The following is a 17,750-nucleotide window of genomic DNA, read 5'->3' as shown; positions in this document are numbered from 1 at the left end:
CCACTTTGTTAAAGAACCTTATTTGGTAATTGACAGTATGAATGTTGATGTTCCGTATTGTTTGTGCCTGGGGACTTTCAGTCCCACTAATTTATTTATTTATTTATTTGAAAGTTTTATATAGCGCGAACAAGATCTTTGCAGATATCAGAGCGCTTTACAGTAATAGCATGTAGCAGTTGAGGTAGTTAGGTACAATATGTATAATTACATAGGTAGGTCAAAGAACAACTGGAGGTAGATCATAGGTGAGGTAGTGTCAGTACACGGTACATAGTCAAACCGTTGCGCCAATAATATAAAAGTACAAAAGTATGCATATACTTATTTAAACGTGCTGCAAGTGTTTTTGGAGATAACATAAAGGTGGGCATAGTTGAGGTAGGTGCGTGCAGGATGTACAGTCACACAGGTGCATCAGTAGTACAAAAGTAGGGATGGTTGAGGTGGTGTAGGTACAGTGTGCAAGTCAGACAGGTGCGTCAATAGTACATTAAAATACAAAGAGGGAACAAATACAATCAAATAAGTCATAATACCAGTGGTACAAGTAGTACAGAGAGGGAACATATACACTCAAGTAAGTCATAATACAAATAGTACTAGTAGACCAAGGGGTCAGGCCGGTATTATGGAGCGGATTCATGAGAGATACAGGTTAATAGATCATGTGTATTTAGCCATGAGGATCGCTTTTACTTCTTTCTTAAACAGTTTGTGGGAGGAGATGAGCCTGGTTTCAGGAGGAAGTGAGTTCCAGATCCTGGGCGCCATACCTGAAAAGGAGCGTTTATAGGTTTTTTCCTTTCTGAATCTTCGAGGTTTCAGCAGAAGATTGTTTGTGCTTCTAGTAGTTCTAGAGCCACCCGAGATTGTCAGCTTTTGAGTGAGGTAGCTGGGCGAGTTATGGTGTACAGCCCTGTGAGTCATGCAGGCGATTTTCAGATGTATTCTGGCTTCAAAAGGCAGCCAGTTCAGGGATTTAAAGTCAGGGGAAATATGCGAGTGTTTTTTTGAGCCAGTGATGAGTCTCGCTGCAGCGTTAAGGGACGCTCTAAGGGGTGCCGTAGTTGTTAGTGGGAGCCCGCAGAGGGTGGTGCTTCCGTATTCTATGTGCGGGATGACTATAGATTGTACTGCAGTTTGGAAGTCTTTGGCTGGAAGGAAGGCTTTAAGTTTCCTCAAGGTATTGATTTGGAAGTTCGCTCCTTTGGTTGCCTTGCTGATGTGCTGCTGCATGTTGAGATTGGCATCAAGTGTTATGCCTAAGGATTTTGCTGAGTCTACGACGGTAGGTTGTACATTTAAAGCTGTTAACTGCTTAAGCCATGATTGAGCCGTGGAGATTTTTGCGGGAGGAGAGATCAGGAGGAATTCAGTCTTCAGGGCATTGAGTTTGAGGTGATTCTCTGCAAGCCAGGACTGGGTGTTTCTGATCGTGGTGTTCAGGAGCATGATGTCCTTGGGGGATTGTATTTTGAGATAGAGTTGGGTGTCATCGGCATACATGTGGAAGTGAACATTGGATGTCTGTAGCAAAGTAGTGAGAGGTTCCATAACTAGGTTGAACAGAGTAGGGGAGAGGGAGGATCCTTGTGGGACGCCTAGTGATACAGGTACCGGAGAGGACATCAGGTTGTTGCTTTTGAATCTTTGTGAGCGGTTGTGTAGAAAGGAGGTAAACCACTTGAGAACAGTCCCTGAGATGCCCATTCTTGTGTTTAACAGTTCGAGTAAATTCTCATGTTTAACTGTGTCGAATGCTGAGGAGAGATCCAGAAGGATGAGGAGGCAGGTATCGTTTTGGTCTAGGATTTGGAGGGCGTCGTCCACTATGTGCGTCATGGCTGTTTCGGTACTGTGCCCTGCACGGAAGCCTGACTGATGAGCGTTGAGGAGATCAAACTTGTCTATGTGTTTAGTCAGTTGTAGCTGTACGCATTTTTCCAACAGTTTGGCGAGGGTGGGAATATTTGTAATAGGGCGGTAGTTGTTTAGATCAGTGGGGTCTGCTGTTGGTTTTTTTAATAGAGGTGTGACTTGTCCGACTTTAAGGGCATCAGGGATGGATCCTTGTTGAAGAGAGCTATTGATGATTTTAGTCCAGAGTGGGAGGAGCAAAGGGGTAAAGTCTTTTACAGCGTTGGCAGGAAGAGGGTCAGTAAGGTGATTGGATGGTTTCAGCGTGCTGAGCAGTCTGCCAATTTCTTCTTCGGAGTAGGTGCTAAAGGATGACCATGTAGCGTTGTTCTTTGGTGCAGGCGCTGCTGTGAGTTGGGGGTTGGAGTAAAGGATTGCGTCATTGAGGAGATCGCTTCTTATGTTGTCGCTTTTTTGGTTAAAGAAAGCAGAGAATTCTTCGCAGGAAGGTGTAATGCCCCTGGTGCTGATTGTCTGGGGTTGTTCTTTGGATTGTGTTCTGATTAACTCAAACAATTTCCTTGGGCGGTTTTTCGCTTGGGCGAGCTGGAGGCTGAAGAAGTCTCTTTTGGAGCGTTTTATTTTCCTGAAGTAGGCATTTCTCTGCTTCTTCAGGCTTTCTAGGTGCAGTGTAGAGGGGTCTGACCTCCAAGTGCGCTCTGCCATTCGCATGGCCCGTCTATCCTCATTGAGGCTCCCGTCATACCAAGGGTTGGAGATCTTGGACGAGACTCTTTTCAGTTGCATGGGTGCAGCATCATTGATTATTGTGGACATAGCATTTAGATAGTGGTCAGTCAGGAGTTGGACGTCCGTAGCGCCGGACGGGGGTAGTAGTAGATTGCAGCTGTTAGGCGGTAATGAGTTTGGGTTGAGTTTTTTCATGTCCCTTTTCCAGACTTTGGGCTTAGAGGGTTGCAGTGGGTTAAATTTAATTTTTTCATTGATAAGGAAGGAGACAATATGATGATCTGACCAGTCACAAGGTTGAATTGACTCCAGTTGAATAGCGTTCTCTTTGGCGATGATAAGGTCGAGGATAGCACCTTTCACATGAGTCGGGCTATTGCAAATTTGGGTGAAATCAAGGGCGTTGAGGAATCTTTTGAGGCTATTAACCACTGTGTCACTGCTGTCGTTCCAATGTAGATTGTAGTCGCCAAGGAAAACTTGGGTATTTTGTCGTCCTGAATTGGTTGTTATTGTGTCCATGAGTTGTTGGCAGAAGGAGAGCTTGTCTCCAGGTGGGTGGTATATGATGTGAAGTGAGCAGACCGGTTTGCTTTCGCTTATGACATCAAGGCAGAGGTATTCACAGGAAGTAAGAGAAGGGGCGGACGCTTTAGTAACAGAGAGATTGCTTCTGTATATACAGGCAATTCCACCGCCTGTCTTTATGGGCCTGTCAAGTCTAATTATACAGTAGTTGGGGGGGACTAGTATATCCAAGATAGGTGTAGAGGTATCTGACAACCATGTTTCAGTCAGAATGGCCAGATCTGGTTCCTGAGACATGATGAGCTCGGCGACCCCCGCTGAGTGTTTTTGGGCCGATCTGCAGTTGAGAAGTATGCATTTGAGGCTAGGGGCGCAGAGGGTGGAGGCAGGTTCTGTAGTGATGGGCACATTAGTGAGGTTGTTAGGGACGGCGCATGGAGGCACAACCAGGAGAGGGGCGGAAGAGGTAGACACACTCCTTCATCAATGCTCAAAGTGCGTTGTGGATGCCTGCCCATGAGACCTGTATTGTTTGTGACTGGGGACTTTGAGTCCCACAGAGACTCGAGTCTGGAGGCGCCACCGTGAGAATGATGGAGGAGGCAGACACACCTCAGAGCTCAAAGCACGTTGTGAACTTCTGCCGCACGCGCCACGACCGAGCAAAACCCTCCACACCTCTCGGAGCCCAGAGGAGGTTGGGCCTGGCCACCCCTCTTTCATCTACGACCCTGGAGGTACTTGAGGTACAGTCTTAAAGTATTTATGGCTGTCTTGATCACTGTAGTACGTCACCATGGGTGTGAGAAAGGATGTATGTCGTTACAACACATACTTTTACAACGCATACCTTTACAACGCATACCATTACAGTGCATGTATGGTATGTATTGGATAGTGTAGGGGTAAAAATTACTATTCTAACTCCAGGGGGTGCAACAGTAGGGTAAGTATTGGATAGTGTAGGGGTAAAAATTACTATTCTAACTCCAGGGGGTGCAACAGTAGGGTAAGTGTTGGATAGTGTAGGTATGCGTTGTAATCGTATGCGTTGTAATGGTTGCGTTGTAATGACATGCGTTGTAGTGGTATGCATTGTAGTGACATGCGTTGTAATGGTTGCATTGTAATGGTATGCGTTGTAATGGATGTTGCGATGTAAAAGTTTCGTTGTAAAGGTTGCGTTGTAAGTGTTGTTTCCAGTGAGAAAAGCTAGAGGAGTATTTTCCACCTCCTAAAACTGCCTTGATTAATATGATGTCCCTTTCACCAATGTCTGTTTCACATTAGTTAAGGGATCCAAAGTGTACAATGCTGTAAAAATGAGGCTCCTTATGGAGTAAAGTGGCAACTTTAACTATAGAGATATTAATGCGTCTCTGAATGTATATATATTTACATATTATTTCTCAGATATCTTAGATAATATTCTAGCACAATGGAAACAGTTATAGTATAACCAACATTACACCATTTTAGAATACCAACGGTATATGACATAAAGTAACCAATGTAACCTAAATGCTGTTTCAAAAAGAGAAGTCCTTGGGTTTCTATTTATCTTACTTGATGATTTTTGCATGGTGTTTAATTCTATCTAATGAGCAATTTAGAGGGCTTGATGATACAGCACAAATTAAATTACAGCATGAGAGACTAAATGATTGGAAAGGAAGATATAAAGAAGGGAAAACAAGGGGACAGAGAAGATAATGCTAAATAGGACATATGTCTGTATCAAATGGCGAGTCCAAAGAATACGAACATCATAAAAATATCAAAAGTACTGAAATCGATCACAAAGACAAACATATTTGGAAGATTCTCACTTGCCAAGGTTGAAAATCTGGATAGGCTGCGCAAGTCCTACTGGCAAAAGGTCCACTTTCAGGTGTACAAGACTTCAAATCATGTAGCGCTTGTGCTAGGGCATAGATGGCGTTATATGCTAAGTAAGGATTTCTGAAGTTATGAACATTATATTGTGACTCGTCAAGAGCTTCCAGTTTTTCTGTTTGGGAACAAATTCTTGTTCCTTTTGCTTCATTTTCTGTGGTTGTTTTGTTCAGATGTTCCAGCCACTGGCAGCTAAATGTTTCTTCCCAGAACTGTTTCATAAAGATGTCATTTGAAAATTTGGACGGATGGATGCTGTAGAGAAACTCCTTAAACATGGGAATCTCTCCAGTGTACACTGCAAATCCCAATGTACCATTCAACATTTGCCATAAATGTTTTATGGCAAATACCGGAGAAGGAAACCAAGTTCCATTTGCAATCCAAACTTTGACACTGATTTTTTGCGCAGAGATTTCATTAAAAAACTGAATCATCTGAGCTGAATATGTCAAGCACACAATGACACTTGATGTAGACCGTCGTATGACATTGACCACATGAGATAATGATTTCTGTGTCATCTGTGTAGGTAAGGTTTCATAGAATTCAACACAAATGCCACTCTTATGCGCCTCCTTCAGTAGTTTCTGACCACTCTCAAGCCCATAGTCGTTGTCTGTGGCCAAAATTCCTATCCAAGTCCATCCAAAGTGAACACACAGCTCGATGAATGCTTGAACCCTGGTTTCCGCACTTGCAACAGTCCGAAGAAAAGATGGAAACTGCACTTTATCACTCAGTGCAGCCAACGCTGCACCATAGCTGATCTTATTGAGAGAAAAAAACTTACATGAATATTCCTTAAACATTTTTTTTAATTTACACATTTTGTTTAAATATATATATATATATATATATCCTGAGGCACTTTCACAAAATGGCTTAATAATGAGCCCACGGCATAGGAGAGGCTGAGAAGCTAAATCTATAGGTGCAGATTTACAAGCCTGTGCGCTGCCAGTGCATCACTATTTGAGACATACTGGCAGCGCATTTGTCTGCCCCATATTTACAAGGACAGGAAAAGCCACCCTGCGTGGCTTTTCCTGTCCTTGTGAATACGGCCCCTTTAAACGCAGCACTTTGCTTGAAAGGGGCGTTCCATGGGTGTTCCCATGCAACACCCATTTTTTAAGACACGTTACCAGATTTACGAGGATTCATAAACCTGGAAATGAGTTACTATGCTATGCCACCCTAGGGGTGGCGTAGCGAGGTAAAACGAGGAGAAATGTTTTAATTTCTCCTCGCATTGAAAGAGGAAAATGCCTGCAGTGATTATTTTTGAGCAGGAAGGTGCTCCTTCCTGCACAAAAACAATCTCCCCATGACGCAGGCATTCTTACACCATGGTGCAAGGGTGCCTTTGCCGGCGCTTGGCAGTTCTTTGTGCGCCAGGGCAGGGGAGAGCACAGGAATGCGACATATCATTGTAGATATATCGCTTTCCTCTGCCCTGAAAGTGCTGCCGCGTGGCACCTTCTTGTAAATCTGCCCCTAAGTGTTTTATTTTTAGACCTAGGGACACATGTACAGTGAAGTGGTGGAGAGAGGCATTAGCCTTCCTGGCTTAAGGCCTCTCTCCACCACTTCTGAAACACATGGTGCAGTCTTGCATTTCCCCCTGCGATGGTGCTAAGTTTAGCAACTTAGCGCCAACGCAGGCACTCTTGCATCATAGTGCAAGGGTGTCTGCAAGCAGGGGAGAATTTTTTATGTGTAGGAAGGTACCCCTTCCTGCACATAAACAATCCTAAAATACCATTCTGTCACTGTCAGATGTGCTGCTTAATGCAGCACACACGAAAGTGACAAAATTGCCTTTTTTTAGCCAGGGAGTATTTCTCCTGCTGCGGCTCTGTGACAGCACTGCTTGTGCTGACTCTTCCTCTGGGGGCACCCATGATGCCCCGATGATGCCCGCAAATTAATAATTGAAGGTACCATTGGAGCAACAACAAAAACAGATTAATGGATCTAGTTTCTCACCTTTCCTTAAATGTAAGGTCGATTTGCACTAAGACCATACCAGTCTCACCTCACACCACTACACCTTAGGTCCTGAAGAAAGCCCACCTGACCCTCAGGGGCAAAGCAAGGGCTGAAACATGTCGACCTTTTTATGGACACACTAAGTGTGGGAGATTCCTCAATTATCTCAGCACGCACTACACTTTTAAAATTGTCTTGAATCCAGATCTATTAAATCATTAAACTGGATGTACAAGCTTTTTAATCCACACTTTCCCAATTTTTCACTGACCCCTGAATCACTGATCACTACTGCACCAACCAGGGGTTCATCTCCGGGCGGAGGAAGGATAGGAACTGACCCAATGATTATCCTGTCACGTATATAAGTGTCCGGCGGAGAATCAAGATATACCGCCAATCCCATCCTCCATGCGCGAATGAGGGTTTTTTATTAGTACACTGAACAAAATTAAGAACCCTGGTCATGCAGGACAAGTGATCCTCTCTCCTCTTGATTTTTTGCATTACGACAAAGAAGCAGAATGGATCACAGCTTCTTCTTTCTCCCTCCCCCTTGATCATATATACATACCTACTTGTACAATAGAGATTGTTTTGCAGTTGCTTGTGAAGACTTGCATATATATAGATACAGTTACATATGAGTGGCACTTCTTTCAGTAAGTAGATAACTTTGCAAAAATGTGAAACTCCTTCCAGCCAGTAACAACTATAAGAAAATGCCTCTTTTTGGCAAATTCAGTCCTGTTTTTGTCGACTGAGACTGCCGGTTTTTTGACTGTGCACTGGGTATTTTTCTAACATGGCCCCAATGCATGTGCTCTGACGCCTAAAATATGCAACATTTGAAAATACCCCTAATAGGTATATTGAACCAACCTTTAAGTCCCTACTAAGTGTACACTGGACCTGTAAGTTACATGTCACTAGTGGGCTGCACTATTTGTGTCACCACTAAAGTGACAACGCAACACATGAGTGTAGGATGCCAACAGTAGCCTGGGTGGGCAGTTTTAAACTGCAAGTTTGACCTGTGAAATTAACCTATTTGACACTTCTAATTCCTCATTTAAATATCGGTGAGTCCCCCCTAAGTTAGCCTTTAGTGCCCATAAGGTAGAGTGTATATTATTTATTAGTGGGGCATGATCAAGTTTAAAGTAAAACATGTCCTTACAGTGATAAGAACTAAAAATCTATTTTTTTTTTGTAAACAAATTTTATACAGGTTTTTACATGGTACAACATCGGCCTGAGAGCCTGTAAGTCAATAGCATTTCAATGTACATGTAATCCTGTACCAGTTGAGAAGAACACCAAGAAGGAGATCAGAAACAAACCGTTAACTAATAAAACAAGCATTGGCATAGCCAATAGGTCTCGCCTTTGGGACCTTATAAGTGTTTAGCCATGCAACAGTTGATGTTGTTACACCAGGGATATTATGCTGCATAACTAAATACTTATAAGGTCTCAAAGCAGAGACCTATTGCCTATGCCAATGTTTGTTTCCTTATTGCTTGTGAATGCGTAGGTTATAGAGAAAGGGGTGTTTCGTATTTTTAACTTGTGTATAACTACGCTGAGGTTCAGTTTAATGTCAGATAGAACTGCTGTGGAGTTTTAGAGGTCAGTTATGGTTGAGCTGGCCTAAGGGCCCCTCCTATGAGTTGTAAAACCCTTAGAATAAAGCCCTGCTTTTCCTCTATTACTGGGTACCACGTGAAAGTGAAGTGAGGAGCACCGGTTTTTGGGGGAGTGGGGTGTGTTTGCGGGAGGCAGGTTCTATATTTCAAGATCAGACTTTGAGTGTAAGCGTAAGAAGGGGAAGTAGAAAAGGAAGAAAGTAGAGAAAGACAGGAAGACAGTGATAGAGTGGGGATAAAGAACCAACTATGGCAAGGTAAATAAAATAAGCTGAAAATGTAGGTTAGTGGAAGAAAGAGTAATGTGAGAGAATCAAAAGGGACCCTTCTTGTTATTCGGCAAACCCAGCATTCCGGCGGACTCCAAAAAATATCTTCATGCCCCTGCACTTATATCTACCAAAGTGAAGCACTGGGCAGAAGGGCTTGCTCAGCCATGGAGTGGCTTCAGCCGCCATTAGTGAAATATAAACTAAAGGACGCCTGCCTTCCTACATCACTTTAACTATAAATAACAATTTCCCTTTTGGCCGTTGATGGTATTGACAAGTAAATGCTTTGCCATTTTACCAGCACTCTTCGGTAAACAAATAACAGATGTGCTAAATAAATTATTCAACTAGATGCTCGAATCCAATTTGCATCTCACTACATTTCCACGAGACGGCGGGGGGGAAGCAAGCATTATTGCTACTCAAATCCCTCCCCATCAAAGTTCCCAAAGGCTTTTTTCCTCGACAGTCACTTGTCTCCGCGTTGCTATTGGTTGACGGCGGGGCTGATGCCTTGTCACATGCATGCTGCTGTGGCACAGACCAGGGAGGTCCCGCCACACCGCCCTTCCCCTCAAGCAGCTCACCTTGAAGTCCCGGAGCCTCTCCAGCTGCTCGGGGCTCAGGGCCCTTGGGTCGCTGGGCTCCAGCGCAGACTCCATGTCCGCCATGTCTGCTGGAGGTAAGTGGGGGGGAAAGCGAAGGCCGAGTCGCCCTCAGCAGTGCTATTGGAACCGGCCAGTCACGTGATTGAAGCCAGCAGCTCTGACGTCTTTAGAGGTGCTTGATTGCTTTCATCCCACAGACGTTTCTACACATGGCTTTCATCCCACAGACGTTTCTACACATGCCTAGTAACAATGAATCAACTTCCCCTGAGTTTTGCAGCGTTATAAACAGCCAGTTTAAGACATCCCAAGGTCAACAAGTACAAGCCTGTGCGCCTAGTGTGGCAGCAGGGGGAGGGTAGAGAGAGGAGGGGGCCTGCACTGGATTCCCTTGCGGGAGCGAGCAACAAGGCATGATAATTGCTAACATATGGCGCCGCTGCTCGCTCCCACAAGGGAATCTCCAAATGTGCACGTGTTGCCATTCAAAGCAATGCAACGCATGCACATTTTTGCCCGCAAAGCTGTGACAATTGCTAAAGGTCTTTTTCCTAAGCAGCGCATGCGGGCTGCGAAGGTGAGACCTAAAAATAACACAGATTCGGCACCCCAGCATCTCCCCACACACCAGTTCATGAATACAGGATATCAAACCTAGTAATTAAGTCAGATTTAAAGAGGCAACGCTATTAGATTGCATTTCTTGTGTTATGAGGGATTCTGGGTATTCTGCCAGGGGTAGGCCTAGGCCTTTATAGACTGCCCATCTTTGCAATATTCCCCATGTTTTTGCTGAAAGCCCAGTGCCTGAAACAGCTAGCTCCATTCCCATACACCTGTCCATGGCCTTTTTCCACTTTCTTAGAGGTGGCAGTGCAACACTTTTCCTTTCCAATGCTGAGCGATGTCCCGTTTACCGAGTGTCAGCCCCAGAAATAAGAAGTGTTGTTTGTGCCTATTGCCACCAATCTCCTCTGTACTATGAAGTAGTTCTCATTTGGCATCTAATGGAAGATGCCAAGAGGTCTCCTCGCCTAGATAGGCCAGTACTTTGTGTCAGAAAGGTTGGAGAGCACTGCAACTCCGTACCGTATGAAAGAAAGTGCCAGTTCCCAGTTACACCTGAGGCACACAGGCGAAGGTATTGTACCCATGCTCCAAAGGCGATGTCTGGTATAATAGGCAGGGTGCATGAATTTGAATTGAATCAGATGGTAGCAGGACACTATAGTGGCACACGTGGACTCGCCAGTGCCTCCATCCCATCGTCATCAGAGAGGTCAGTTATGTCACTCTCCCAATTCTGTTGGAGTGAACCTAATGGTGGTAGTGTTGTGCGAAACTATGGTTTGATATATTTGTCTAATTTTGTGAGCACCTATGTCTTCCATTAATAATCGCCCTTCAAACAGATGCATTTCTGGTAGCTCTGTAAGTGCTGTAATGTATGGGGTGAGAGTATGTCGTAGTTACAGGTATTTATAGAATTCATTACGATCGAGTTAGAATTCTTCCTGCAGTTGCTGGAAGGATTTAAGGACAGTTTCTTTCATTACATCTCCGAAAGTAGATATACCTATAAGATCCCATCTGCGAAATCCGGACAATATCTCGACTTGCTGAATGTAGGTTCCCTGCCACAGTGGGGTCGTCTGTGTCAGTCGTCACTCCCAGACCATCTGCCGGACCACGCGTCTCAACAATTGGATTATTACCTACATAGCAGTGGGCAAATGATTCAAGCGGCTGCGACTATACAGCAAGTCAAGCAGTGATTGGTCCACCATCATGCTTCTCTTAACCACGATTACTGGATCTGTTTGGGAGTTGTACCACCATTCATTGAAACTGAGAAGAGGGAGGCTGACTAGTATGCAAAGATAGCTGGAGCTGCTATCCCGCAACAGTACGTGGATTGTGTGCATGTTCGAAGCGCAACCCATACAAAGCTGGTGAGAATAGCGTTGACTTGCATGAAACACGATTGAGGGATACTCTATGGGTAATTCTGATGCCTATAGAGAACCTGTGGCAATGAAATCATCTTAAAAATTGGCGGACCCATCATATAGAGATAACTAAAAATCTATTTTCACTGTGGCAGGGTTTTTGAGTTACATTAAAATTAAATAATGTTACCGCCACTTAGGAACTAGGTAAAAATATTACTTCTTGGACTTTTTAAAATATTTATTAGAAATTCAATGAATTGGCAAAAGTTGGATTTGTGACAATTTTTTCCCACAAGGTACTTTTGAAAAGCTATGTCCTACCCGACCTAAAGGCTTGAAAAAACCCAGTTGCCTGACTTCAAACTGACACCCAGGAGCTGAATAGCTCCTAGAATAGGTGTGAATGAGTTGCTAGAGCAGAGACAAAGGACTTGGGTGATGATCAGTGACCTGTTCTTCTGACAGACTGACCATCTGGGCAAATCCAAGGATCTTAATAGCTGGGACTGGTGACTTAGTGGACTAATGCACCACTGTAGGGGCCTGTGTTGGGGCTCCTGGTCACAAGTTCATATCCTGTTGGGTTCACTCAGCCTTTCATCCTTATGAGGTGGGTAAAATTGAGTTGGGTAGCAATAAACATCAGTAATTCAGCGCCAGGATACCTTTATGGTGAACATGTGTTTTACATATACACATGTTATGTTAATTATCTTCAAAGGGGCATACCCTGCCACAAGCAGATATAGCTCACACCTGTGCCTCCTCCTCTATTATATCACTAGCCAGCCAGGCAGCAATCCCAGTGGGAGACAAACTGCTTTGGAGTGACCAGAGGTGAACGTTCTCTCATTTCCCTGGCCACACCTCTAGGGGGGTACAAGCATTCTGAACAGCTTAATAAAGATTCTGCCATCTTGGTTTTAGGTAGAGAAGGGCACTGTGGATTTTGTTTGCATTAAGGCACACAGGAACTGTGTCAGCAATGGTTAGGGTTACCCTGTGAAGCTCTTTACCTATTGGTCAGGTAGGGACCAGGAATCACACCTCCCACATGCTAGAGCCATGCATATATGTAGTCTTTTTAGGCACCTTCTTCAGAACACTGATAGACCTGTGGAACACAGAAGATGGACTGTACCTGCTATTGTGAACTGTAAGGAAAACTTCAAATTCCTGGGCCTCCTCTCACTAGTAACCAGGACAAAGACGTAGACTCCAATGGTCAGCAGGCTAACCTCTTGTTAAGCTGTAGGGATACAAAAGCTGCAAGACACCCATTTTCGTGAAGAGCTACGCAGACCAGTTTCAAATAGAAGCACCCTGGACCCTGTTGCTGATTTCTGTTGGAGTGGGCCCTGACCCCAAGTGCTGTTCCTGAGGTCCTGGAACCCTTGGGTGGTGTTAGAGTATACTTCTTATGCAAAATACTCTGGTGATTAAAAACATTTTGCCCACCTTTCAAGCAAAGAACCAGCAAAAGACAAGACCACCATCAAGCAGCAGTTGTCAACTTGGCAGCCGGATCCAACTTACTGGTTTGTTTCACTAAAGGAGTCCTGATTTCCAAAAAAGTTTCCAAGTCCAAACGTAGACAGCTAATCTAAATTGACGCTGAGCAGAAGCTAATGAGGATCAAGATCTTCCTGCACACATATGATCGATTTTGCCTGCTCAAAACTTTCCTGCCTTTGTCAATGACCATACAGGACCTCACTCTTCAGCAACCCGTTGTCATCGTACCCTGACTCAGACCCATTTAGCCACTCGCCTCACCGACAACTCGTAAATTATCTCTTTTTTTCTATGTCCGAATCTAACTCTTTGACCAGGACCTTCCTAAGCATCGTATCCGAACCCATGCTCTATCAAGGTCGGCCTTAACCTTATGCGTGTCCACGTCTAGTGCAGTTACTTGCCTTAAGTGGACTCTATTCTTATTTTAAAAATTAAAACATTTATATTGTGGTTTCCCCTTATTTGATTTTTGGTATTTTATATATTTTTGTTCAATGAAACATTCTTCTTTTTATGAAATGGAATAGGATTTTCATTGTATTGTGTTCTTAACTTTTTAACTGTTTTAATAATGCTTTACACCTTTCCTTAAGTTAAGTCTGTCGGCTCTGTGCCTCAGCTATCAGAGGTTGACTACATATTTAAATTGCGAAACCTATAATGGGCCTACCAAGCATAATTACATTATTATTTATAGAGGACTTTCATATACCCTAACTAATTGTCCACTTTCTCACAACAAGGTAGTGTTTTAACTTAGTACATGTTTCTGACAACTCAGATTATCCCATGGTTTAAATCATGTCTGAATCATTTAGAAAGTGTGTTTTCCTATTATAGACTTACAGATGTGTTACAGAGGAGTTAGAATTTGTTTTACAGCGAAGTAAATAGATGTAGAGTTAAGAATACCACATCCATACTTATGTGGTAGTCAATATGCTGGACTTGATACTTTTGCAGGACAATATCCACACTCAATACTGTGGAGGTACAAGATGGGTGTGAGGAGGTAAGAAAAGAGTATGAGGAGCAGTATGTGTCTCCATTAAACTGGCAAAAGTATCTTACTAGTCACTCACTATTCTGACACTACTCAATTCTTTCTGCAAGGGGGAACGTTAGTGTTTTACAAGTTCTGGCTCACCACTTTCACTTAGCTTTACTAGCCCAGGACGGTATGAGGTGCCCTCAGTGAGAGAGTTAAAAGGACAGTAGTGACAACACATGCATGTATGGTGTACATGCATATGTGCTGTTCTGGGTTTTGTGAGTGTGGAGTGTGCACCAAGAGTCTCGGTACTTCTATTTGGGCAAAGAAATTGTATATGGACTTGGCAGCATACCTGCAACAGAGGGGTGAGAACAACACCAAAAATTCACTGTACCACACAGAATATTTTTACTGTAGCTAAAGAACATAAATATCATGTCACGAAACACAATTTGGAGCCATTCCAACCCAAGCCCTTTGTGAATTCCTAGCTACTAGGACAGACCGATTGGTGCTCCTATAGGCCATTTGGTGAAGGTGATTGACTCTGCAACTTGACAGAGGTTGCAGTGCTTACCGTCCATGTTGTAGCATGAATCAGTGGGAGACATCTGGGCAGTCCGTTCCTATGATGGTAAGGCAGATGGGAATACAGGCCTGCAGTATATGGCTGCCAGCGAAGGGAGACCTAGGTATTAAACAGCTGAGCTGGCAGGCAACCACCACATGGATGAGAAGAGATGTATACAGGATTCCGTGGGTTAAGGAATTCAGGTGCAACATTAGGAAAAATGGCCTCCACCCAAAAAAATTCTTTGGAAAATGGAACACCTTAGACTAACTCCCAAGAGAGAGCACCTTTTCTTGTCCTTCTAGTCTCTACCTTGGCAAGCAGAAGTGTACGAAAGTGCCACTTTTCGTATGATCACCCCCAATTGTTTTCTCTAATGCTGCTGGTTTTTTGACTTTGAAGTGCACTGGCCCTTACTGACCAGGCACCTTCTGACCATGTGCTCTAACCCTTAAAAGTGTGTGTGCAATTCACAAATCGATTATTGGCATATTTAACATGCCTAAAAGTCTCTAGTATAGAGCACAAGGTGTACTCAGGACACCCCCCAGAGGACATCGAACATCAATTTACAACTTCTAAAATCAATTGGAAAGTCACACAATACAACGTCCTGCTCTCATTTTTTCCAATGAGGTTTCAAGTTTCTGAATGCATTTTACCGAGATCGCTATGTCATCAAAAGACACAGCCGGCAGAGGTAACAGCAGTGGGGCAGGTGGACGGGCGGTGGGGTGGGGAGTGGACAGACGAAGGGATAGGGAAAGTAAAATGAAAAAAAAACACCAGCAATGCAGTGAGCGCAAGGTGTTTTTAAAAACTTTTTTATTTTACTTTCCCTATCTCATCATTTGTCCATTTCACCCCACCCGCCCAGCCCCGCCCGCCCTGCCCCACCACTATTACCTGTGCCGGCCACGCCTACACAAGCTGCTAATAAGACCTTTTTCCTAGTGGAGATATCAAGAGGGGTGGGCATGTCTAAACACTGCCACTAAAAAGATGAGCGGGTGTTAAACGTATATTTAAATGTCCTCTCTCTAAAGTATTGTGTCCCAAAACATAGTATACAAAAATATCGCCCCACGATATTTATGCCAGGTAAGGTTTTTATTAGTGATATTCTGACATATAAACACGAGGGGTTGCAGCTGCGTCCTCTGGGTTGCCCTTGCTACCCTTAGCGCCAACTTCCTGACACCGGCTTCAGAGGTGGTAAAATCAGTGCCACAAACACAGCAGCTCGGCCTTATGGACATCGGTTGGGGCTCCCCTTTTCTTACATCAATAGTGAAAGATACTGTGGGGCATATTATCAAAGAAATGTTTCGCTACTTTAGCGGTACATATCACTGAAAAAGCGTGGCTTTTTTATCCCACTATCAACAGGAACACGCTAACATGCTTTAGCCCTTATTTTCTTGAGAGAGCTGCCTTTTTTTTTGCTTTGAATGTCAGCGATATTTATCACTAATTACATGTAAAGTAGGCGTACCTTGCCAATACTACATGAAAAGAATTGCAAACACAACTTTGTACTATTAACAATGCAGAACCGGACCCGCGAAGCGACTAAAAAAGCAGCGCTAACTGCGGTTATCTCAGGAATTTAACACCTGTTTAAAAGTTTACGTAACCATCTTTTGTATTGGAGGTGGTTTGTGTGGTTAAGTTCTCACTTGCCTATTGGCAAGCTTTTCATTAGAGCTTACTAATTATCGCTTGGTTTCTCACGCTATTGCTGCTTATCGTCGTCTATTGCTGGATTTGACTTCGCCTCTGATCAAAGCGTTGCTAATACTCCGGCGATGTCAATCAGGGATAGACAGCGGTATAAGAAACCGCGCTAAGCGCGATTTGCGTTAATTATCGTATTCTGTAAATAATATTCCCCAATATTATTCACTGTTAGTGTAATAAAAAATGGAGCACAATTAGCTGGAATATTACCTTCCTGGTAGTTGAGGTAAGTAAATGCCTTTTAAATGTATGTTTGCTTGTAGGTGACAGTGTATTTATGTGAAAGACAGAGTGTGTGAATGTGTAAGCTTACTTGTGTCAGTGAATGTAAAGGTCAAATGGCACTTGATGTCAACTTTCACTGCAACTGGAATTTTGGCGAATTGACGTTCAACATACTTGGCCCAGAGCATATCTAGACACTAGTATTGGCGAAGAGGACGATGTTATATTATCTTCACCTAAATATCTGGGTGCACCCTCTTTGGAATAAGGGACTCCTCAATGTAGTACCTTTCTTTCAACAACTGCTTTGTTTAACCCCTTAGCTGCGGTGGCTATTCCACCGCAGCCCTAGGGGGGCCGCGCGGTGCTCCGTACTCGTGACGGAACCGCTCCATCATGAGCCTCGGGTGGGCTGTGCTTGTGACGGAGTGGTTCCAACACGGCCCGCCCGCTTGATAGAACGTGCCGCGCAGGCACAAAATCAGACCGCACAGGCGCAGCGAGCGTGCCGTGACTGAACCGCTCCATCACCAGCACAGCCCACCCGAGGCTCTTGACGGAGCGGTTCCGTCATGAGCACGGAACAGGTTAATTATCCTGCGTCTATCACTTTGATCATATTATTTTTTCTTTGGCTAATTCTTCTATGTTTTGCTACTCCTGCTTCTTCCTATGAGAGCGGTTTGGCAGAGTGGCCAGGGCGGCTGACCCCGGAGTATAGGGGCCAGGGTTCGCATCCCGCAGACGACAGCAGCGATGTACAGCACCCTGTGACCCAGGGCAATAGCTCGCTTAATCTCCCCGATGGCTTCCAGAGCCTTGAGCCCTTTAAAGGTGATTAGTTTGTGCTTTACAACTACCACGTTAAAGCGTTTATCAGGTCGCAACTCATGCGCTGCACTAGGAAAATGACCTCTTGCAATCCCTTCAGGTTTCCTAAAAGCTTGTGCATGTGGAGCTCACACGCTATTGACCTTTACATCTAGCTTTAGTACGCAATTGGTCAAAGGCATGTGAAGGTCCCAGCTTCTTGAGAAATGCTTATTCTGGGGGTACGTGGGGCTTGGGCCTAGTGCGGGTTCATGCGCGGAGGAAGGGTGTGTGCTAGGCAGGGTGCGTGCGGTCGGTGTGGGGTGGCGTAGGGGGCCGCGTGTCTCGTGTGCGCTCAGCCTTGCCCCCGGGGCCCTGCATC

At 44.3% G+C, this 17,750-nt stretch overlaps 1 protein-coding gene across 1 annotated transcript in view; it reads right to left on the bottom strand.

Annotated features, from left to right (window-relative positions):
• LOC147703534 (extracellular calcium-sensing receptor-like) overlaps positions 1-17,750 on the bottom strand; it is a 401,340-nt gene that overhangs the window by 187,852 nt on the left and 195,738 nt on the right. Inside the window, exon 3 of the mRNA XM_086929504.1 lies at positions 4,968-5,804. Within this exon, the coding sequence (XP_086785630.1) occupies positions 4,968-5,804 (837 nt within the window). The remainder of the gene's footprint in view (positions 1-4,967; positions 5,805-17,750) is intronic.

This window comes from Lissotriton vulgaris, chromosome 7 (assembly GCF_964263255.1).
Source record: "Lissotriton vulgaris chromosome 7, aLisVul1.2, whole genome shotgun sequence".
Lineage (NCBI taxonomy): Eukaryota > Metazoa > Chordata > Amphibia > Caudata > Salamandridae > Lissotriton > Lissotriton vulgaris.
The sequence above is the reverse complement of the archived record's forward strand: the minus strand, read 5'-3'. Positions and strand labels throughout refer to the sequence as shown.